The sequence below is a fragment of the Cervus elaphus genome, chromosome 5, assembly GCF_910594005.1.
Source record: "Cervus elaphus chromosome 5, mCerEla1.1, whole genome shotgun sequence".
In the NCBI taxonomy this organism is placed as follows: Eukaryota; Metazoa; Chordata; class Mammalia; order Artiodactyla; family Cervidae; genus Cervus; species Cervus elaphus.
The window spans coordinates 100,284,411-100,300,781 of NC_057819.1; the positions used below are offsets into that span (position 1 = coordinate 100,284,411).

The 16,371-nt window shown below is 49.1% G+C and overlaps 1 protein-coding gene and 6 non-coding genes across 8 annotated transcripts; 5 read left to right on the forward strand and 2 right to left on the reverse strand.

The window, feature by feature from the left end:
- The first annotated feature begins 64 nt into the window (after window positions 1–64).
- TRNAK-UUU lies at window positions 65–137 on the forward strand. Its single transcript has one exon. It is a non-coding gene; the product is annotated as a tRNA-Lys (tRNA).
- A 600-nt stretch (window positions 138–737) lies between these two features.
- TRNAQ-CUG lies at window positions 738–809 on the forward strand. Its single transcript has one exon. It is a non-coding gene; the product is annotated as a tRNA-Gln (tRNA).
- Window positions 810–1,253: 444 nt separating this feature from the next.
- On the reverse strand, window positions 1,254–1,335 carry TRNAL-UAG. The gene has a single exon. It is a non-coding gene; the product is annotated as a tRNA-Leu (tRNA).
- Window positions 1,336–1,509: 174 nt separating this feature from the next.
- Window positions 1,510–6,511, reverse strand: HES7 (hes family bHLH transcription factor 7). 2 transcript variants are annotated; one of them, XM_043900932.1, is made up of 6 exons: window positions 6,450–6,511; window positions 6,000–6,065; window positions 4,926–5,645; window positions 3,924–4,019; window positions 3,264–3,351; window positions 1,510–2,944 (listed from the first exon to the last, which is right to left on the reverse strand). In XM_043900932.1, the coding sequence occupies exons 3-6, from the start codon at window positions 4,965–4,967 to the stop codon at window positions 2,496–2,498; spliced, it is 675 nt and encodes a 224-aa protein (XP_043756867.1). In that variant the 5' UTR covers window positions 4,968–5,645; window positions 6,000–6,065; window positions 6,450–6,511; the 3' UTR covers window positions 1,510–2,495. The 2 variants fall into 2 exon arrangements, with proteins under 2 accessions (XP_043756867.1, XP_043756868.1); XM_043900933.1 differs by having other exon boundaries at window positions 2,045–2,926.
- TRNAR-UCU lies at window positions 1,839–1,925 on the forward strand. Its single transcript is given in 2 exon segments — window positions 1,839–1,875; window positions 1,890–1,925. It is a non-coding gene; the product is annotated as a tRNA-Arg (tRNA).
- A 145-nt stretch (window positions 6,512–6,656) lies between the features above and the next one.
- TRNAG-GCC lies at window positions 6,657–6,727 on the forward strand. Its single transcript has one exon. It is a non-coding gene; the product is annotated as a tRNA-Gly (tRNA).
- A 5,344-nt stretch (window positions 6,728–12,071) lies between these two features.
- On the forward strand, window positions 12,072–12,180 carry LOC122695834. Its single transcript, XR_006341583.1, has one exon. It is a non-coding gene; the product is annotated as a U6 spliceosomal RNA (small nuclear RNA).
- Window positions 12,181–16,371: the final 4,191 nt, after the last annotated feature.

Consider the following 16,371-nt stretch of genomic DNA (forward strand, 5'->3'; position numbering starts at 1 on the left):
CGTGCGCGTTGTTGTGCGATGAGTACAAAACTCTTATAGAAAGTAGAACGGACTTCACGGGAGAGCCCGGATAGCTCAGTCGGTAGAGCATCAGACTTTTAATCTGAGGGTCCAGGGTTCAAGTCCCTGTTCGGGCGGCTTCTTTTTCTCTACTGGTGCAGATTTTTCGGTATCGTAAATATTTGTATTCTTTCGAACATAACAGAAGAAAAGAATAATGCAAGTTATTCTTCGGTGTTAAGAGGAAACGGAATTAAAGTGCATCCGAGTTTTCTTCAGAAGGCAGAAGGAACGACAGTGGAGTAAGAGCAGAGCTGTTTTAGAGCCGTGCATATGCGAGCCATACGTGTGAATTTAATTTTACTAGGAGCCACACGTTATCAGAAGAGTAAAGAAATAGCTGAAATAAAAAAAAAAGAAATAGCTGAAATTATTTTTTGAAATTAATTTTAGTAAAATTTTATTTAACCCAATATATCCTGTCTTATTTTGTCATGTAATCAATATTTTAAAATTATTAATGAAATTCAAACTTTTTTCATATTGTCGTTTAATTACGGTGTGTATTTATAATGAAAGCACATTTAGATTCATATTTCAGGTGCTTGATAGTGGTACTCATCTTATCCAACAACTCCGTTCATTTTGCTTTGTCTCCTGAGTGGCAAAGCAGCGAGAAGCAGACTAGGAAGTTTGATAATATATACATAGTCTCTGAAAAACATTCGCGTGTCGTCGGTTCCATGGTGTAATGGTTAGCACTCTGGACTCTGAATCCAGCGATCCGAGTTCAAATCTCGGTGGAACGTTTATGTTTTGTTTTCACTCCATACCAGTGTTAATACCAGTATTATTCATGAGTTTTGTGTATGATATTCTCTTATGTTCTGAAAGGATCTGAAAGAAAATTAAGTTGGATCTTACCTTTTGAGATTTCCAGACTAGATAATTCGAGCTTCTACCACGCCGTTAGGAGAATTTGCAGAGTCACTTCAATATATAGCAAATTGCACTAGTTTTGAATATTATCTTATGACATGTCAAAGCGGAGATCGATAATGGAGATCCGAGATTTTTTTTTTTAGAAGTTTCCATTGTGTATTAATCTGGGGCTGGGATGCAGACTTAAGTTCTGTCTGAAATACAAGTTGGTGAGACCGCTACCAAGAGTTTTCATAAAACTAAATTATATTCTAGAAGGAATTTCCTGAATGGTGCTTAGACCTGAGAGAAAAAAAAAAAAAACTCTGGTCTGGCAGCGGTGGGATTCGAACCCACGCCTCCGAAGAGACTGGAGCCTAAATCCAGCGCCTTAGACCGCTCGGCCACGCTACCTGCGTGGGGGACAGCCATTCTCACAGTCCTCCTAAGAGACTAGAAGAGAGGCGGTGGTACTACGAATGATTGTGCTAAATTGGCTGCTTTTCTTAGAATTATGGATATTCCTTCGGACAGCAGAACAGAAGGTGACAACGCAGACAGACCAGAAGAAACAAAGGTACACAAAAATTAACAACAAAACCAGTTTATTCTTACGGGTGGGGCCACATCCGGGAGTGGGGTGCGCCTGAACTAGAAGCATTCCCCAAACCTGCAGCTGGAGCTCCACACTCGCTCGCTGGCTCATATTCCGTTGCGCTGTTTCCTCCACGCTTGTGCGCCCTCACTCCCACTTCGCTCACACGCTTTGCGCACGCTACCTCTCCCAAGGAGTCCTCTGAGGTCCAAACCGCGCGCTCCTGTCACGCCCCACCCAATTCCCTCACAACCCTCCCCCTCCCCCCGCCCTTTTCCCATTCTAGTACCCGTAAGCTGTCGGACGCTGCCGCCCGCCAGGTGGCTCTGTGGCGCAATGGATAGCGCATTGGACTTCTAGTGACGAAAGAGCGATTCAAAGGTTGTGGGTTCGAATCCCACCAGAGTCGATTTTATTTCATTGTTTTTTTCTTTTCCTCTTTATCCGGCTTTTTCTTAAAAGGCTCCCACCCTTCTCCCCGTACCCTATTTCAGTGTTTTCCAGCTGGTTTCAGTTCCCACCTCAGCCTACGCTCTGCTCTCTTTTTTTACTTACCTGTCTGCCCCGGGGCTCGGGCCGAGGAGAGCAGGACTGGGGGCGGGAAACAGAAGGGGAGGGAAAGTGGGCGTGGACGCCGAGATAAAGGCAGGCCCCTTGGCTCGGGGACACACGGGGATTTGATAACCACTTTATTCCATGCACTAGGGACTCGGGAAGGGACTGGGGCTGGGCTGGGGGCAGAGGGTACAATCCTAGACGCCGGGGGTGGGGGTGGGGGGCAGGGAGAAGGGACAGGAACCAGGGAAATATATATTTATATAGATACTCTAATATAAACCACATCTCACCCGCGCGCGGCGCCCGCGCGCCCCGCCACCCTCCCCAACACCTCACCCGGACGCCCGGGTCCCTCCGCTGCCCTCGGGCTGGAGTCTCTACCCCTCCCCCCAGCCCCCGCCCCCACCCCACCCCTCAAAGCTCAGGGCCAAGGTCTCCAGAAAGCGGGCGGCGGGGGCGGCGGGGCCTTGGGCTCCCCGTCTTGTCTGTGAGGCGGCGGCGGCGGCAGCAGTCCGGTGAGGGGGGCCGGCGCGCCGGAATCACCGGCTCGAGGGGAGCAGGGGGACGGGGACCGCGCGCAGCGCGGGCTGGGGGGGCCCTTGTGAACTGGGGGGCGCTGGTGGAGCGCGGGGCCGGGCGCTGGGGCGGCGGGGTCCAGCGGTAGGCGCGGCGCGGGGGGCCTGGGCTCTCCCGGTTCCGGCCGGGGCGGCTTGGGGCGCAGGTAACCGTGCAGCGCGGAGAAGAGCTGGGCGCGCGCGGCTGGGCTGGCGTCTTGCGCGAAGGCCGCCAAGCGGAGCAGGCACTCGCGGAATCCCGACAAGTAGCAGCTGGCGAGCGCCTCGGCGTCCTGGGCTGGGGATCGGGGAACCCCTGAAGGTGCGGCCGGCGGGAGGACCGGCGGGCGGGGCAGGGGGTCCCATCGGGGGAGAGGGAAGGGGCGGGGCGCAGAGATACCGAAGCCGGACAGGCGCAGAGACAGAGACAGGAAGCCAGATGGACAGACAGAGGGAGAAGAAGAGGGAGACACAGAGACAGACACGCGCGGGTGTTATTATTAACCTCGCCTCGGAGCAGAGCCTGCCACTCCCCAAGCCCACCGTCCTCCGCGGGGTCCTCCCCGTCTACCCAGACCCGGGCCCCAGTGAAACCCCCCACTCCCTCCCTCCGCTGCCCCACCCCCGCGCTGTACCCGGGGGCTCCACCCGGCTTCGCTCCCTCAAGTAGCCCACGGCGAACTCCAGTATCTCTGCTTTCTCCAGCTTCGGGTTCCGGAGGTTCTACAGATGGGAGGGGAGGGCGCAGAGACAGAAAGGGGTGGGGAGAGAGGGGGAAAGTGGCAGGGGGAAGAAGGGAGGGGGATGCGGGAGCTGGGGGTGCCCCCGGATCGCGTTTGCGCGCGGACCGTAGAGTGCGCTACGGAACACCGAGTGGAGATGACCAAGAACGGTCCTGGCCCACCCTGAGACGAAACTGTCCAAACCGAGGGGATGAAACCAACCCACAGTGCGAGGGAGGGGATTTGAACAGCAAACCTAGGGAGTGAAATTAACCACCCCGCTACCTATGTTGGGGAGGGGTCGGAGGTGGGGGAGAGGAAGGAGAATTTACAGACCCAAAGATTGAAACTGACTGACCCTGCGAGTGAAATTTAGAGCCAGGTGTTGAAACTTGCAGACCCGAGGGGTAGCGATGAAGATCGCGTTCTGAGAGCGGGAAAGGGGGCTGGGCTGGAATTCCAAGGTCCCTTGGGGTCAGGGTCTCCAAATCAGCATATGTCCCTACCAAAGTGGGAAGCCCTGGGACGCGAGGACGGAATGTCTAGGGGCCGGGTGATGGCAGAAGAACTGACCTGGTCCCGGGTCCGCTCCAGCAGCAGCAGCCTCAGTTCTTCCAGGCTGCGGTTGATGCGGTCCCGGCGCCGCTTCTCCACAAGCGGCTTCAGCATCTGCGACCAGCAGGAAAGGGAGAGCGGGGCCGACCCGACCGAGACTCAGCGCGGCCGCGGGGGCGTCGGGATCCCGCCGCTGGGATAGGCCGGCCTCCACCCCTTCCCCAAGACCCCAGAGAGCCTAGGGCCAGGCCCATTCGCCCCTCTCCAATCCCCCTCCCAAGGCCCCTGGAGTGAATTTCTGTAGCTCGCCTCCTCTCTCTCCCGGGTCTTCTGCTTTCTCCTCTCTCACTCTTGTCCTCCCTCCTCCCCTCTCTGTGTCTTTCTTCCTCCTCCTCCTTTCTCTCTACGTCTCCGTCTCGTGCAGTCTTTCTCTGTCTCAGTGGAGAACTTTGGGGGCCCTCTTTGCGCCCAGACGCGTGGGCCGCAAGGTGCCGGGCTGAGCTGGCGGCCCTGAGTGTAGAAAGGGAGACACCCAGCGCGCCCGCGCCTCCTCCTCTCCCTCTAACCCGTCTGTGCGGTCACCCTTTTCCACTGGTTCTGAAGTCTTCCACCCGGGTTCGGGCCTCTGGAACCTTCTCTTACAAGGCTGCATTGGGCCAGCGCCCTCTCACAGCCCGCGTGGAGCGAGTGCCCATCCTCTCCGGTTTTTGTTTAACCCTCCTCCCTTAACTCTGTGCTCCTCCTGCTTATTTTACTCAAATTCTGCCGCCGCCCACCCCAAGCCCTCGAAGGCACAAGGTGTCAACTGCCATCACCCACACCCAGACCTCTGCCTCTGCCGCCCACCCAGTTACAGCTCTGAGGCTGACCCCTTCTCCACAGTTTGCCGCTTCCTCCCCAGCCCCTGGCTCCTCGGGTCCACCCTTCCAGCCCCGCGTCTCCAGCCTCTTCCCAGACCCTCAGGGACCCTGTCCTCTCCTCAGTCCAGGGACCTCTGCTCCCTCCCCGCCCTCCTCTCACCTTGGGGCCGTCCCTATTCTCGGCTCGATCCCGGGTGACCATCGCTCCTCCGGACCCTAGTGTGGACCGAGTCTCCTCTCTCCTTGAGTCTTATATCTCGCAGGCCCCGAGTAGGGGGGAGGTTAGGACCCGGGCCCGCCCCTTCAGGATCCCACAGGACTCGACCCCGGGCACGAGGCTCCCGGAAAGGGGAGGGGCACAAGGGGGAGGAGGAAAGGTGGAAATGGCCTGGGAGTGTGGGAAATGAGGGGCCGGTGCGGCACCGGCTGGTTTAAGGACCATAAGGCTGTATAATGAGGCGGGAACCTAGGTGAAGGGAAGTTATTAGAGGAAGAGGGAGTTGGAGTAATTTGGGGACAGAACTCAGGAAGGGAGTTCAGAGTTCCCCCACCCCGCACCCATTCATTATTTCAGCTTTCTTGGGAGCTCACTGTACCCCCACTAACACTGAAATAAAAAGTTAGCACCCCTCAGCCCCTGAGCTGGATCCTATACACCTTTCTCCCCAAAGTTACCTCCTACTTGGGATAGTGAGTCACCTGAGTGTGCTGGCTGGATCTAATTCACCAGGGACTTTGTCTGGAGGTGGAAGAAGCTCTGTGCGATCTAAGTCAGTCATGTTCAGTTCCCCCAACATCTATGCACTCATTGTGACCACTGGGCACTGGTCTAGGCTGGGACCCTTCATGCTGAGATATAGGCTGGAGGCCTGGTTTATCCCTGCAAGTTCCAGTGGAAGAGGATTGTTGTCAAGTAGCTATTTTAGAAGGACGGTGAAGTAGGTGCCCAGGGAAAGGGTCATCATGAGGGATGGCTAGACTGGGGCAGGGGGAAGCCTCATGGAAGAGGTAGGGAGGCTTTGAAGCACTGGTGGAAAGGTCTTTCCAGTTAGAAGGATTTGATTAAAAACTAATCAGAGAAGATGCAGGCCCAGGGCTGCCAGGTCATCACCTGACACAAGTGTGCTCTGGGGTTCTTCACTCCTCCGAACCTCTCGTGATTATAGTGGAGCAAAGAGCGGGCAGTTTTCTTTAAAATATAAAAAAGGGAACAAAAAAAGGGATCAACACCCACCTCAAACCAAGAGCATGACACTCTGCGGAATGATGCCTGAGACTTGGAGACTTCAGGACAAAGTGCCTGAGAAGATAAAATCAGAGATTTAACGGGTCGGCAAGAACGCCAGGGAGGGACACAAAACAGGGTTGCAGACTGAGTCAGAAGACAGCTTCGCAGTCAGAGACGGATGGGGCTCCTCCGAGCCCTCCCAGCTCCCTTCCACAACTTGGTTTTTTCACGGAGCCTGCCTTGGCAAAGTCCGAGCTAGAGGAGCGCAGACCTTGGGGAGGGCGCTCCCATTTGCAGTCAGGAAGCCCAGCACAAGCCACCTCCCGCTACCTGAGCCAAATGGGAGCGCAGATGTATGGCCTCAGAAGCCCCCGCTGCCCCCCTCCTTGGGAACCTGGGCTCGGGCTGAGTTTTTGTCACCTGCACGCGAGGCTCGGGGCCCCGGGCAGTTCGCACCTGGGTGTGGGGCCGCCCCTGGCCATATGGGGCGACTTTATGGCCGGGTGACCGGATCCAGGCGGAAGGAAGGATGACTCGGGGCTCCACCCACGTCTACTATTGGGACTGTTCCTCTGCCCTGCCCCTGGCAAGAAAGTCAGTTGAAGATGGTCGCCACGATGCTTTACAGGATGAGATAGATCCACCAGGCCCCAGCGCATGCCTGCATTGGTGGTTCAGTGGTAGAATTCTCGCCTGCCACGCGGGAGGCCCGGGTTCGATTCCCGGCCAATGCATCACTTTGTTTTTTTTCTCCTTTCCCCCAAAGATGTCTGTATTTCTTTCTTTTTTTTTTTTATTTCTTGTTTAAGATTTCTACCAAATATTAATATTTAACTTTTAAACTTTGTGTGAAAGTATGAGACTTTGGGTCCAGAGCCTGATTCCGAACGTCCTCACACTCCCATCCTCCCAGCCTGGGATCCGGCTGTCCACACCGCTCCTTCTACCCCCCACTTCCCCGCCCGCACCTCCGCAGGCGTGACCCTGAGAAAGGACCGCGCGATGGGATCCCTGCCCCGGGGGTCCTTTCAGCCCTCCGCGGGGGAGGCGCGAGGTCGTCCCTGCCCTCAAGTTCTAAGACCCTGGCTTTTCTTTCCTTTCCTCTTCCTCGCCCTTTCTCTTATTTTCTATACTCTGGAACCCGGTTTCTTATTTCTAAGTCCACGGTCACGGCATTTTTTTGTCCCGCCATCTTTCAGCGTCTCTGTCTCCGTCTTTTTCACATTCTTTCCAGGTCTCCTGACTTCTGCGCTGGGTCTCTCTGGGTCTTGCGTGGTCTCTGCATGTCTGGCTCCGGGTCTCCCTGGTCTCTGGGATGGTCCCTCCAGGACTCCGTGGCCGCTCGGCCGTCTGCGCTCCCACGCTCCGGCCATCCCCTGGGAAGCTCGCTCACACCTCCAGGTTCCTGCCACTCCCCGCCCGCCTCTTCCCGGCCGCTTTGATCCCGCACGCGTCGGGTCAGCAGGTGGCCGGGCTCCCGCCGACTGCCGCGGCCACTTGTGAGTGAGGGCAGGGGGCCGGGTCCCTCGGGCTCCGGCGCTGGCTTTCCTCCGGCTTCCCCCGCCCTCGACTTCCCTCCGCGCCCCTCCTCCTGACACGGGCTCAGGCTGCTGCGGGCCCGCGTCTCTGGGCCACTGAATCTGGGGTCTGCATCTTGTCTGTGTTGGTCCCTCTCTCAGGAACTCGCCCGCAGTCCGTGTCTGTCTCTGGATCCTGACTCCAGTCTCTTTCATCTTCATCTGGGCTAGGCTCGAAGTCTTCCTTTTCCATCGCTGGATTGTGTGAGCGACTGGGAATGCTCTCTTCTCAGTTCTAATCCATGACAGTGGCCCCTAGAAGAAAACTCTACAACAGTCTGGGCATGTGTATGTCTATGTGAGCAGCCCCTGTACTCAATCACAAAGCTGCTATTTCTGGCGTGCCTCTTGTGCACCAAGTATTATTAGGCATTGAGGGTACCTTGGATCTGAACTCTCCTGTTACTTACATTATGGTGGGGGGAGGGGAAACAGAAAATGACTAAGAAAACAGAAAGTAATATAAGATGGCGATGAGGGTGGGGGAGGGGCAGCCCCGTCCTGGCAATGACTTGAGAGTGCAGGGCTAGTTTACTCTGGTGATCATATAATAGGGAAAATTTTGTGTTCTGTGACAACTTAATCACCAAAGGGATGTTGCCTAAGCTTAAGTTACACATAATGGCCCATCTTTGGGAGTCCTGCCTCCCAGGTAATGAGCATTAAGTTAAAATACCTTTGTTTAGCTCCCAGGAAACATCCTGACCTGGACTGCCTGTCAGCGCCTGCAGGAAGAAATTAACACAGTCTTGACCAAAACCAATACATGTTTAACTTTATTTCTTCCCCTTTTTGGTATACAAGAAGCCTGAATTCTAACTCAGGCCAGATGGTTCTTTGAAACAGGAGTCCACCATCTCCTTGGTCTGCTGGCTCTCCAAGCAAAGTAGTTATTCCTCTCCCCCTAACAACTGTCTCTCTCTCTCTCTTTTTTTTTAACTGTCTCTCATTTTATTGGCTTGTAGCTACAAGCAGTGGGAGCTTCGACTTGGTAAGCCAGTCAAGAACCTTGCTGATCATGGCCACCTGGGCTTGGTTGGGGAATCCTCCAGTAAGCTGCCAGGACCGACTGTCCAGAGGATCTGCCCTTCAGAATTCCCTGGGACAGTATGGAGTGCCCCAGCACTTGACAGCGGAATGGACAGTTGAGAGCTAGTAGGCTCCATACTGTTGGGTAAGTCATTCTGGTGTCTACAGCCAGAAACCTTATTTCCTCTTTCTTTGGGACTTTTTCTCTGGAATACGCCAGTTTGTTTTGTATTTTAGTAAGTACCTTGTTAGTGAGAGGCAAGCGTTGTTGCAACTTTTACCTGGTTTGTGAACTGATTCCTTAGTTTCTTTGGATGCTAGCATTTTTGTGTGCCATTTGTGGGGTTTTTTTTTTTGTCTTGTACTTCTGTATTTTAAAATGGGAGAAGGGACTTCTGGGTAGTCCAGTGGTTAAGAATCTGCCTTGCAATTCAGGGGACACTGGTTTGATCCCTGGTCAGGGCGACTTAGCAGCAGCAGCAGGAAGCTAGGATCCTACATGCCTTGGAGCAACTAAGCCCACTGGCGCACCACAACTACTGAAGCCTGTATGCTACAATGAGTCTTCAGTTCAATTCAGTCACTCAGTCATGTCCGATTCTTTGCGACCCCATGAACCACAGCACACCAGGCCTCCCTGTCCATCACCAACTCCCGGAGTCCACCCAAACCCATGTCAATTGAGTTGGTGATGCCATCCAACCATCTCATTCTCTGTCATCCCCTTTTCCTCCTGCCCTCAATCTTTCTTAGCATCAGGGTCTTTTCAAATGACTCAGCTCTTTGCATCAGGTGGCCAAAGTATTGGAGTTTCAGCTTCAGCATCAGTCCTTCCAATGAACACCCAGGACTGATCTCCTTTAGGATGGACTGGTTGGATCTCCTTGAAGTCCAAGGGATTCTCAAGAGTCTTCTCCAACACCACATTCAAAAGCATCAGTTCTTCTGCGCTCAGCTTTCTTTATAGTCCAACTCTCACATCCATACATGACCACTGGAAAAACCTTAACCTTGACTAGATGGACCTTTGTTGACAAAGTAATATTTCTGCTTTTTAATATGCTATCTAGGTTGGTCATAACTTTCCTTCCAAAGAGTAAGCATCTTTTAATTTCATGGCTGCAGTCACCATCTGCAGTGATTTTGGAGCCCAGAAAAATAAAGTCTGCCACTGTTTCTACTGTTTCTCCATCTATTTGCCATGAAGTGATGGGACCAGATGCCATGATCTTAGTTTTCTGAATGTTGAGCTTTAAGTCAACTTTTTCACTTCCTCTTTCACTTTCATCAAGAGGCTCTTTAGTTCTTCTTCACTTTCTGCCATAAGGGTGGTGTCATATGCATATCTGAGGTTATTGATATTTCTCCCAGCAATCTTGATTCCAGCTTGTGCTTCCTCCAGCCCAGCGTTTCTCATGATGTACTCTGCATATAAGTTAAATAAGCAGGGTGACAATATGCAGCCTTGACGTACTCCTTTTCCTATTTGGAACCAGTCTGTTGTTCCATGTCCAGTTCTAACTGTTGCTTCCTGACCTGCATACAGGTTTCTCAAGAGGCAGGTCAGGTGGTCTGCTTTCCCATCTCTTTCAGAATTTTCCACAGTTTATAGTTGCAGCCAAATGAATAAAATCAACAATTTTAAAAACATAAAAATAAATAAAATGGGGAATGTTTCAACTATCCCTAAAGAAAGTCCTCTGATGTACATTTTGGATAAATGATCTGATTACAGTCGAGAACTGAGAACTCATGAGTGTGAAGAATCTATTTTACTGAAGCACTTCGTGGCCACAGTACCTGTTAGGGTCTCTAAAAGGGCTTTAGGCACAGTTACCTTGGGCCCCTGCACCAAGTACTGCTACCCTTGCTGTGTTAATTACGTCATCTGCAGTCTCCTGTGTCATTGGTGTATGTAAAACCCCAAGACCAAACTTGAGGGTCTGTTTAGGATTTTCTGTTGTCCTTTGAGTTTTACATTTCGTTTGGTACTGTTTCTCCATTTACAACCAAATTAATTTTGTGATATTTAAAGCTTTTTACTGATGTCAAATGGAAGAAAGTAACAACAGGGGGGAAAAAATCTGTAGAACATTCCCAGAGAGAAGAGAAAAATTCCACGGGGTTCCTAAAATCAGCAAAAGCCCCATCCCAGAATTCAGCCCAGTTGGTTGATGCCAAAGCATCAAGGCATGCTTTGGATAGTTAGAAATGATCAATTGCTATTTATGGTTTTATGGTGGCTGTTCTGGGAAGAAGTAGGGAAGAATGAGAAAATCCTTTATGTGTAAGCATTTGTGCTGTTACATCAGGGAAAATAAGGAAGGGAATGAGAGTGAGAATATGTTACTTCAAACCTTATCTCCTAAAGCCAAGCAAGCTGTCTTAGCCACTCCTTGTGTTATGCCAAAAAATCCACTCATTTTACCACCTTCTGTTCCTGCTGCTGCTAAGTCACTTCACTTGTGTCCGACTCTGTGCAACCCCATAGACGGCAGCCCACCAAGCTCCCCCATCCCTGGGATTCTCTAGGCAAGAACACTAGAGTGGGTTGCCATTTCCTTATCCAATGCATGAAATGAAAAGTGAAAGTGAAGTCGCTCAGTCGTGTCCGACTCTTAGCAACCCCATGGATTGCAGCCCACAAGGCTCCTCCATCCATGGGATTTTCTAGGCAAGAATACTGGAGTGGGGTGCCATTGCCTTCTCCCCTTCTGTTCCTACCTAGCCCCAATTCCTGACTGGGGCTCAGGACTTCCCCTCCTCATAGGGATCAATTAGGAAATCCTGTGTCTGCAACCCACTCCAGTATTCTTGCCTGGAGAATCCAATGGACAGAGGAGCCTGGCAGGCTGCAGTCCATAAGATCACACAGAGTCAGACACAACTGAAGTGACCTAGCACGCACGCAGGCACGTGTTAGTTTCTGGGGTACAGGGGCTTGGTCTGGTAATATAAGACCCAACAGGGCACCCAGTTTGGGCCAGAAGCCACCCCTGGGGCAAGACGATTTCTCTTAGGTTATCTCATAGTGGGCCTGCAAATGACCAGCTGGCCAGCCTTCTCAGACTTGTTTAGTTGGAAAGATGGGAAGCCTCCTTTATAGGGAGGATCCGCTATACCTGAAGCACACTTGACCCCTGAACCAAACTGGAACCCCAGTGAGAGGAGAAGGGCCTTATGAGAGCACCACTTATTAGTGCATCTGGACAGGGCCTTGCAAAGGGGAACCAAAGAAAAGAGTCTGAACAAAATTCAAGAAATTCAGCAAAACAAACGAAAGCCTTTCTGAATCTTTGGAAAGGATTTATCAGGCCTACAAACATCAAACTATGCAGATCCCAAGGCCCCTGAAAATATTAGAATGGTAAAGTGCCTCGGATATTAGGAGAAACCTGCAGAGATGAGATGGGGCATTTGAAATGAACCCTTCTCAATCGGTAGATGTGTCTTTTACACTGTTTAACAAGAAGTGCATGCTTCGGCAGCACATATACTAAAATTGGAATGATATAGATAAATTAGCATGGCCCCTGTGCAAAAGGATGACAGGCAAATTCAATGAATTTTTTTACTATATTTCAATAATTTTTTTCTTTTTTAAGAAAAGAATAAACTGGGACTTCCCTGGTGGTCCAGTGGCTAAGATTCCTCGTTCCCAGTGCAGGCAACCTGGGTTCAATCCGTAGTCAGGGAACTAGATCCCACAAGCCACAACTAAAGATCGCTCCTGCCACAACTAAGACCTGGTGCAGTCAAATAAACAAATTTTTTTTAAAAAAGAATGAATCAAGCAAGCTCATTGCTGGAGGGGAGAGTGTTGCAGCTCCTTTGAGGAGAAAGAAGGTATGAAATGTTTATTTTGGAGAATAGGAAAGCAAGCCTTCTAGGATAGAATAGGATTTCTAGGCAGGTTGCAAGTCCATTTGGGATGTGCCATCAAAAATTACAATTTCAAAGGTGAATTCACCATGAAGCCAATGAAATGTACACTTTTAGGACCCATCACTTAAACACACCTCTCTGAGGGTCCTAGCAACAGGTTCACATGATCATATGCTTCTATAAAATTTGCCAAAATAGATATTTTAACTGCAAATGGTAAAAACTGTGTTTTCACTCCAACTTCCCCTCTGTCACGCAGTCCCCACGTGTTGAAGTGGCTGTGGGCATTTGGGGATATGTAAATTGCTAATTCTGTTACTGTGGTTCCCAGTTACTTCCACACAAAGTTAGCCCAGCCATCTTGGTGTGGGAATGGCTTCCAAGGAAACTCCTGTCACCTGTGCCCACTCACTAGGCTTCCTGCCTTGCAAGTGCAAAGCCAGAGGGCACAGGTGACATGAATGATCCAGGGGCTCTTGTTAACTATAAGTACATGGGTGGTGGAGGAAAAATGAGATTTGAAATATACGAAGTCAGTAGCCAGTCTGTTGAGAGTATTAGAGGCGTAGGCAGGCAATTAGTTAATACCAGTAAGTTATTTTTTCTGGTCTTTGTTTCACTGTAAATATTACTTTTTGTACCTAGTTTAACATTATTTTCTTAAAAAGCTCTCACCCCTGCCCCAAACAGTCATATACACTTCAGGCTGGTTGTGAGACCAGTTGGCCTGGTTGGGTGATTGTTCTCCAGCCATTCCTCCTGGAGGGCATTCCCAAGGGCATTTCCAGGGTCTAAGGGGATGGGATGGGGTCTCTGGATGACACACCTCCATGTCAGTGCAGGCCTGTGTGCATGTCCTTTTGTGGTTGTGTCTATGTATGAACATAGTGTGTGTATGAGTGTCTGGGCTTCCAGCCTCTTCCTGGGCGCCGGCTTAACACCGGGTAGCATCTGGGCTTGGGGGAGGGGAGCTCGTGTCCCACACGCGCTGGGGCCCTAGGGAGGCGGAGGGGGGAAGGAACGGAGACAGCACAGCTGGCCTAGTGTGGCGCTTCCCCTCCCCCGCTGTGACGTCTTCCCAGGCCTGGGATCCGAGGCGCAGCTCCTCCCTCTTTGTTCTTCAAAGAGCTGGCTGGCTTCCTGGGACCCCCTGGGTCCTGGGAAGGCGGGGGCGGGGACGGGGGCAGTTCCCGGAGGATTGAGACCTGGGGGTTGGGGGTGGGGAAGTAGGAGGCCCAGGCCCCTGGGCCAAGGGAAGAATCAGGAGAGAAGACCTCTGTAGAGCCCCAAACAAAACAGGCAATAATCCCTGGGCTTCTGGGGCACAGGTTCTTGGAAAAACTGTCAAAGGTACATTATACTAAATTTATCATTTGTCAGTTGGTGATAAGAGCTAAAGAGCTAAGTGTAGCAAGAAAGCGGAGTGGAGATTGGGAATTGTGACTTTAAGGCTAAGATCAGGGAAGGACTCAATGAGAAGGTGAAATATAAAGAGGTGAGGCAAAAAAAAAAAGCACGTTGCTTTCCAAATACGAAAAAAAAAAAAGGTTGCTTTTCAGATACAAAAATAAAGGGTGAGGGCACATGCTACAGGGCCACCTGAGGGAAGAGCATTCAGTCAGATGGACAGGCTGACTAGGACAACCTGCCGGGCTTGTCAAAGGAACAGAGAGCAGCAGGGGGCAGAGTGGGGTTGTCTGGAGTGGAGGTAGCAAGTGCAGGAGTTGTAGGAGGTCAGATCAGAGCCACAAAGTGGGAGGCTGATTATGTAGAACCTTCTAGCCCATTGGAAGTACTTTGTCATCTCAATGTAATGTGAAGCCATTGGAGGACTTTTTCCCCCCTTTTTTGTTTTCGGAAATTTTAATTTTTATATAATTTCAAACTTTCAGAAAAAATACAAATATCATACAAGGATTATACATCAACTATACTTAAATTTTAAAAAAAGGAAAAAATAAATAAATAAATAAAAATAAATAAAAAAAAGGAATAATACAAGGAACTCTTGTATATGCTCTTCCCAGGTCTATTAATTGTTTACATTTGTTTCATTTGCTTTTTCTTTCCCCTCCAAATATAATATAGGTATAAAATATTTGTTTTCTGAATCCTTTGGGGATAAATAAAAAATATCAAGTCCTTTTGCTTGTTGTTACTCAGTATGTTTTATGAGGACAAGGACATTCGTGGTATAATAGTACAGCTATCAATATCAGGATATTAAAATAAACATAATACCATTATTTAATGCCAGTCCATACTTAAATTTCCTCAAATGTTTCAGTGGTATCTTTTATAGCCCGTTTTTCCCAGTTCAGGCTTCTACACTGCATTTAGTTGTTATGGCTCTTCAGTTTCACTTAATCCAGAAAATTCTTGATCTTTAGTTTCTTAATATAATCCTGGAATTCTTTAAAAATTTTATTGAAGTATAATTAATCTACAATGTTGTTTTAATTTCTGCTCTACATCAAAGTGTCTGTTATACATATATGTATTTTTTCATATTCTTTTCCATTATCATTTATCACAGGATATTGAATGTAGTTTTGTACTGTTACAGTAGGACCTTGCTGTTAATCCATCCTACATATAATAGTTTGCATCTACTAACCCCAAAGTTCCAATCCTTCCCTTCCCACTCCTCCTCCCACTTGGCAACCAAGGCTGTTTTCTCTGTCTGTGAGTTTCTGTTTCATAGGTATGTTCATTTGCATTGTATTTTATATTCCATATATAAGTGATATCATATGGTATTATTATTTGTCTTTCTCTTTCTGACTTGACTTAGTATGATAACCAGTAGGTCCATCCATGTTGCTGCAAGTGGCATTATTTCCTTGTTTTTGATGGCTGAGTAATATCCCATTGTATATATACACATCTTCATTATCCATTCATCTGTTGATAGACATTTTTGTTGTTTCCATGTCCTGGCTATTACAAGTAGTGCTACTATGAACATAGAGGAGCATGTATATTTTCAAATTATAGTTTTTTCTGGATAAATGCCCAGAATAGGGATTGTAGGATCATGTGGTAACTCTATTTTTAGTTTTTAAAGGAACCTTTATACTCTTCTCCATAGTGGCTGTACCAATTGACATTTCCACCAGCAGTGGAAAGGAAGGTTACTTTTTCTTCACACTGCCTTCAGCATTTATTATTTGTCGACATTTTGTTGATGGCCATTCTGACCAGAGTGAGGAGATACCTCATTATCATTTTGATATGCATGTCTATAATAATTTGTGATATTGAGCATTTTTTCATGTGCCTTTTGGCCATCTGTATGTCTTCTCTGGAGAAATGCCTGTTTAGATCTTCTACCCATTTTTTGCTTTTATTTTTTCTAAATACTAAACCATATGAGCTATTTGTATATTTTGGAAATCAGTCCCTTGTTGGTTGCATCCTTTACAGATATGTGTCCTGTTCTGTAGGCTATCTTTTTGTCTATGGTTTCTTGTGCTGTGCAAAAGCTTTTAATTAGGTCCCATTTGTTTGTTTTTGTTTTTATTTCCATTACTCTAGGAGAGGAATCCAAAAAGATATTGCTGCAATTTATGTCAAAGAGTGTTCTGCCTATGTTTTCCTCTAGGAGTCTTGGAGTCTCTGTTCTTACATTTAGGTCTTTAATCTAGTTTGAGTTTATTTTTGTAGATGGTGTTAGAGAATGTTCTAATTTCATTATTTTACATGTAGCTGTCCAGTTTTCCCAGAACCACTTATTGAAGCACCACTTTTTTTCACTGTTCATTCTTACCTCCTTTGTTGTAGATTAATTGACGTAGGTGGGTGGGTTTATTTCTGGGCTTTCTATTCCTATTCCATTTATCTATCTGTTGGTTTTTGTGCCAGTACCATATTGTTTTAATTACCGA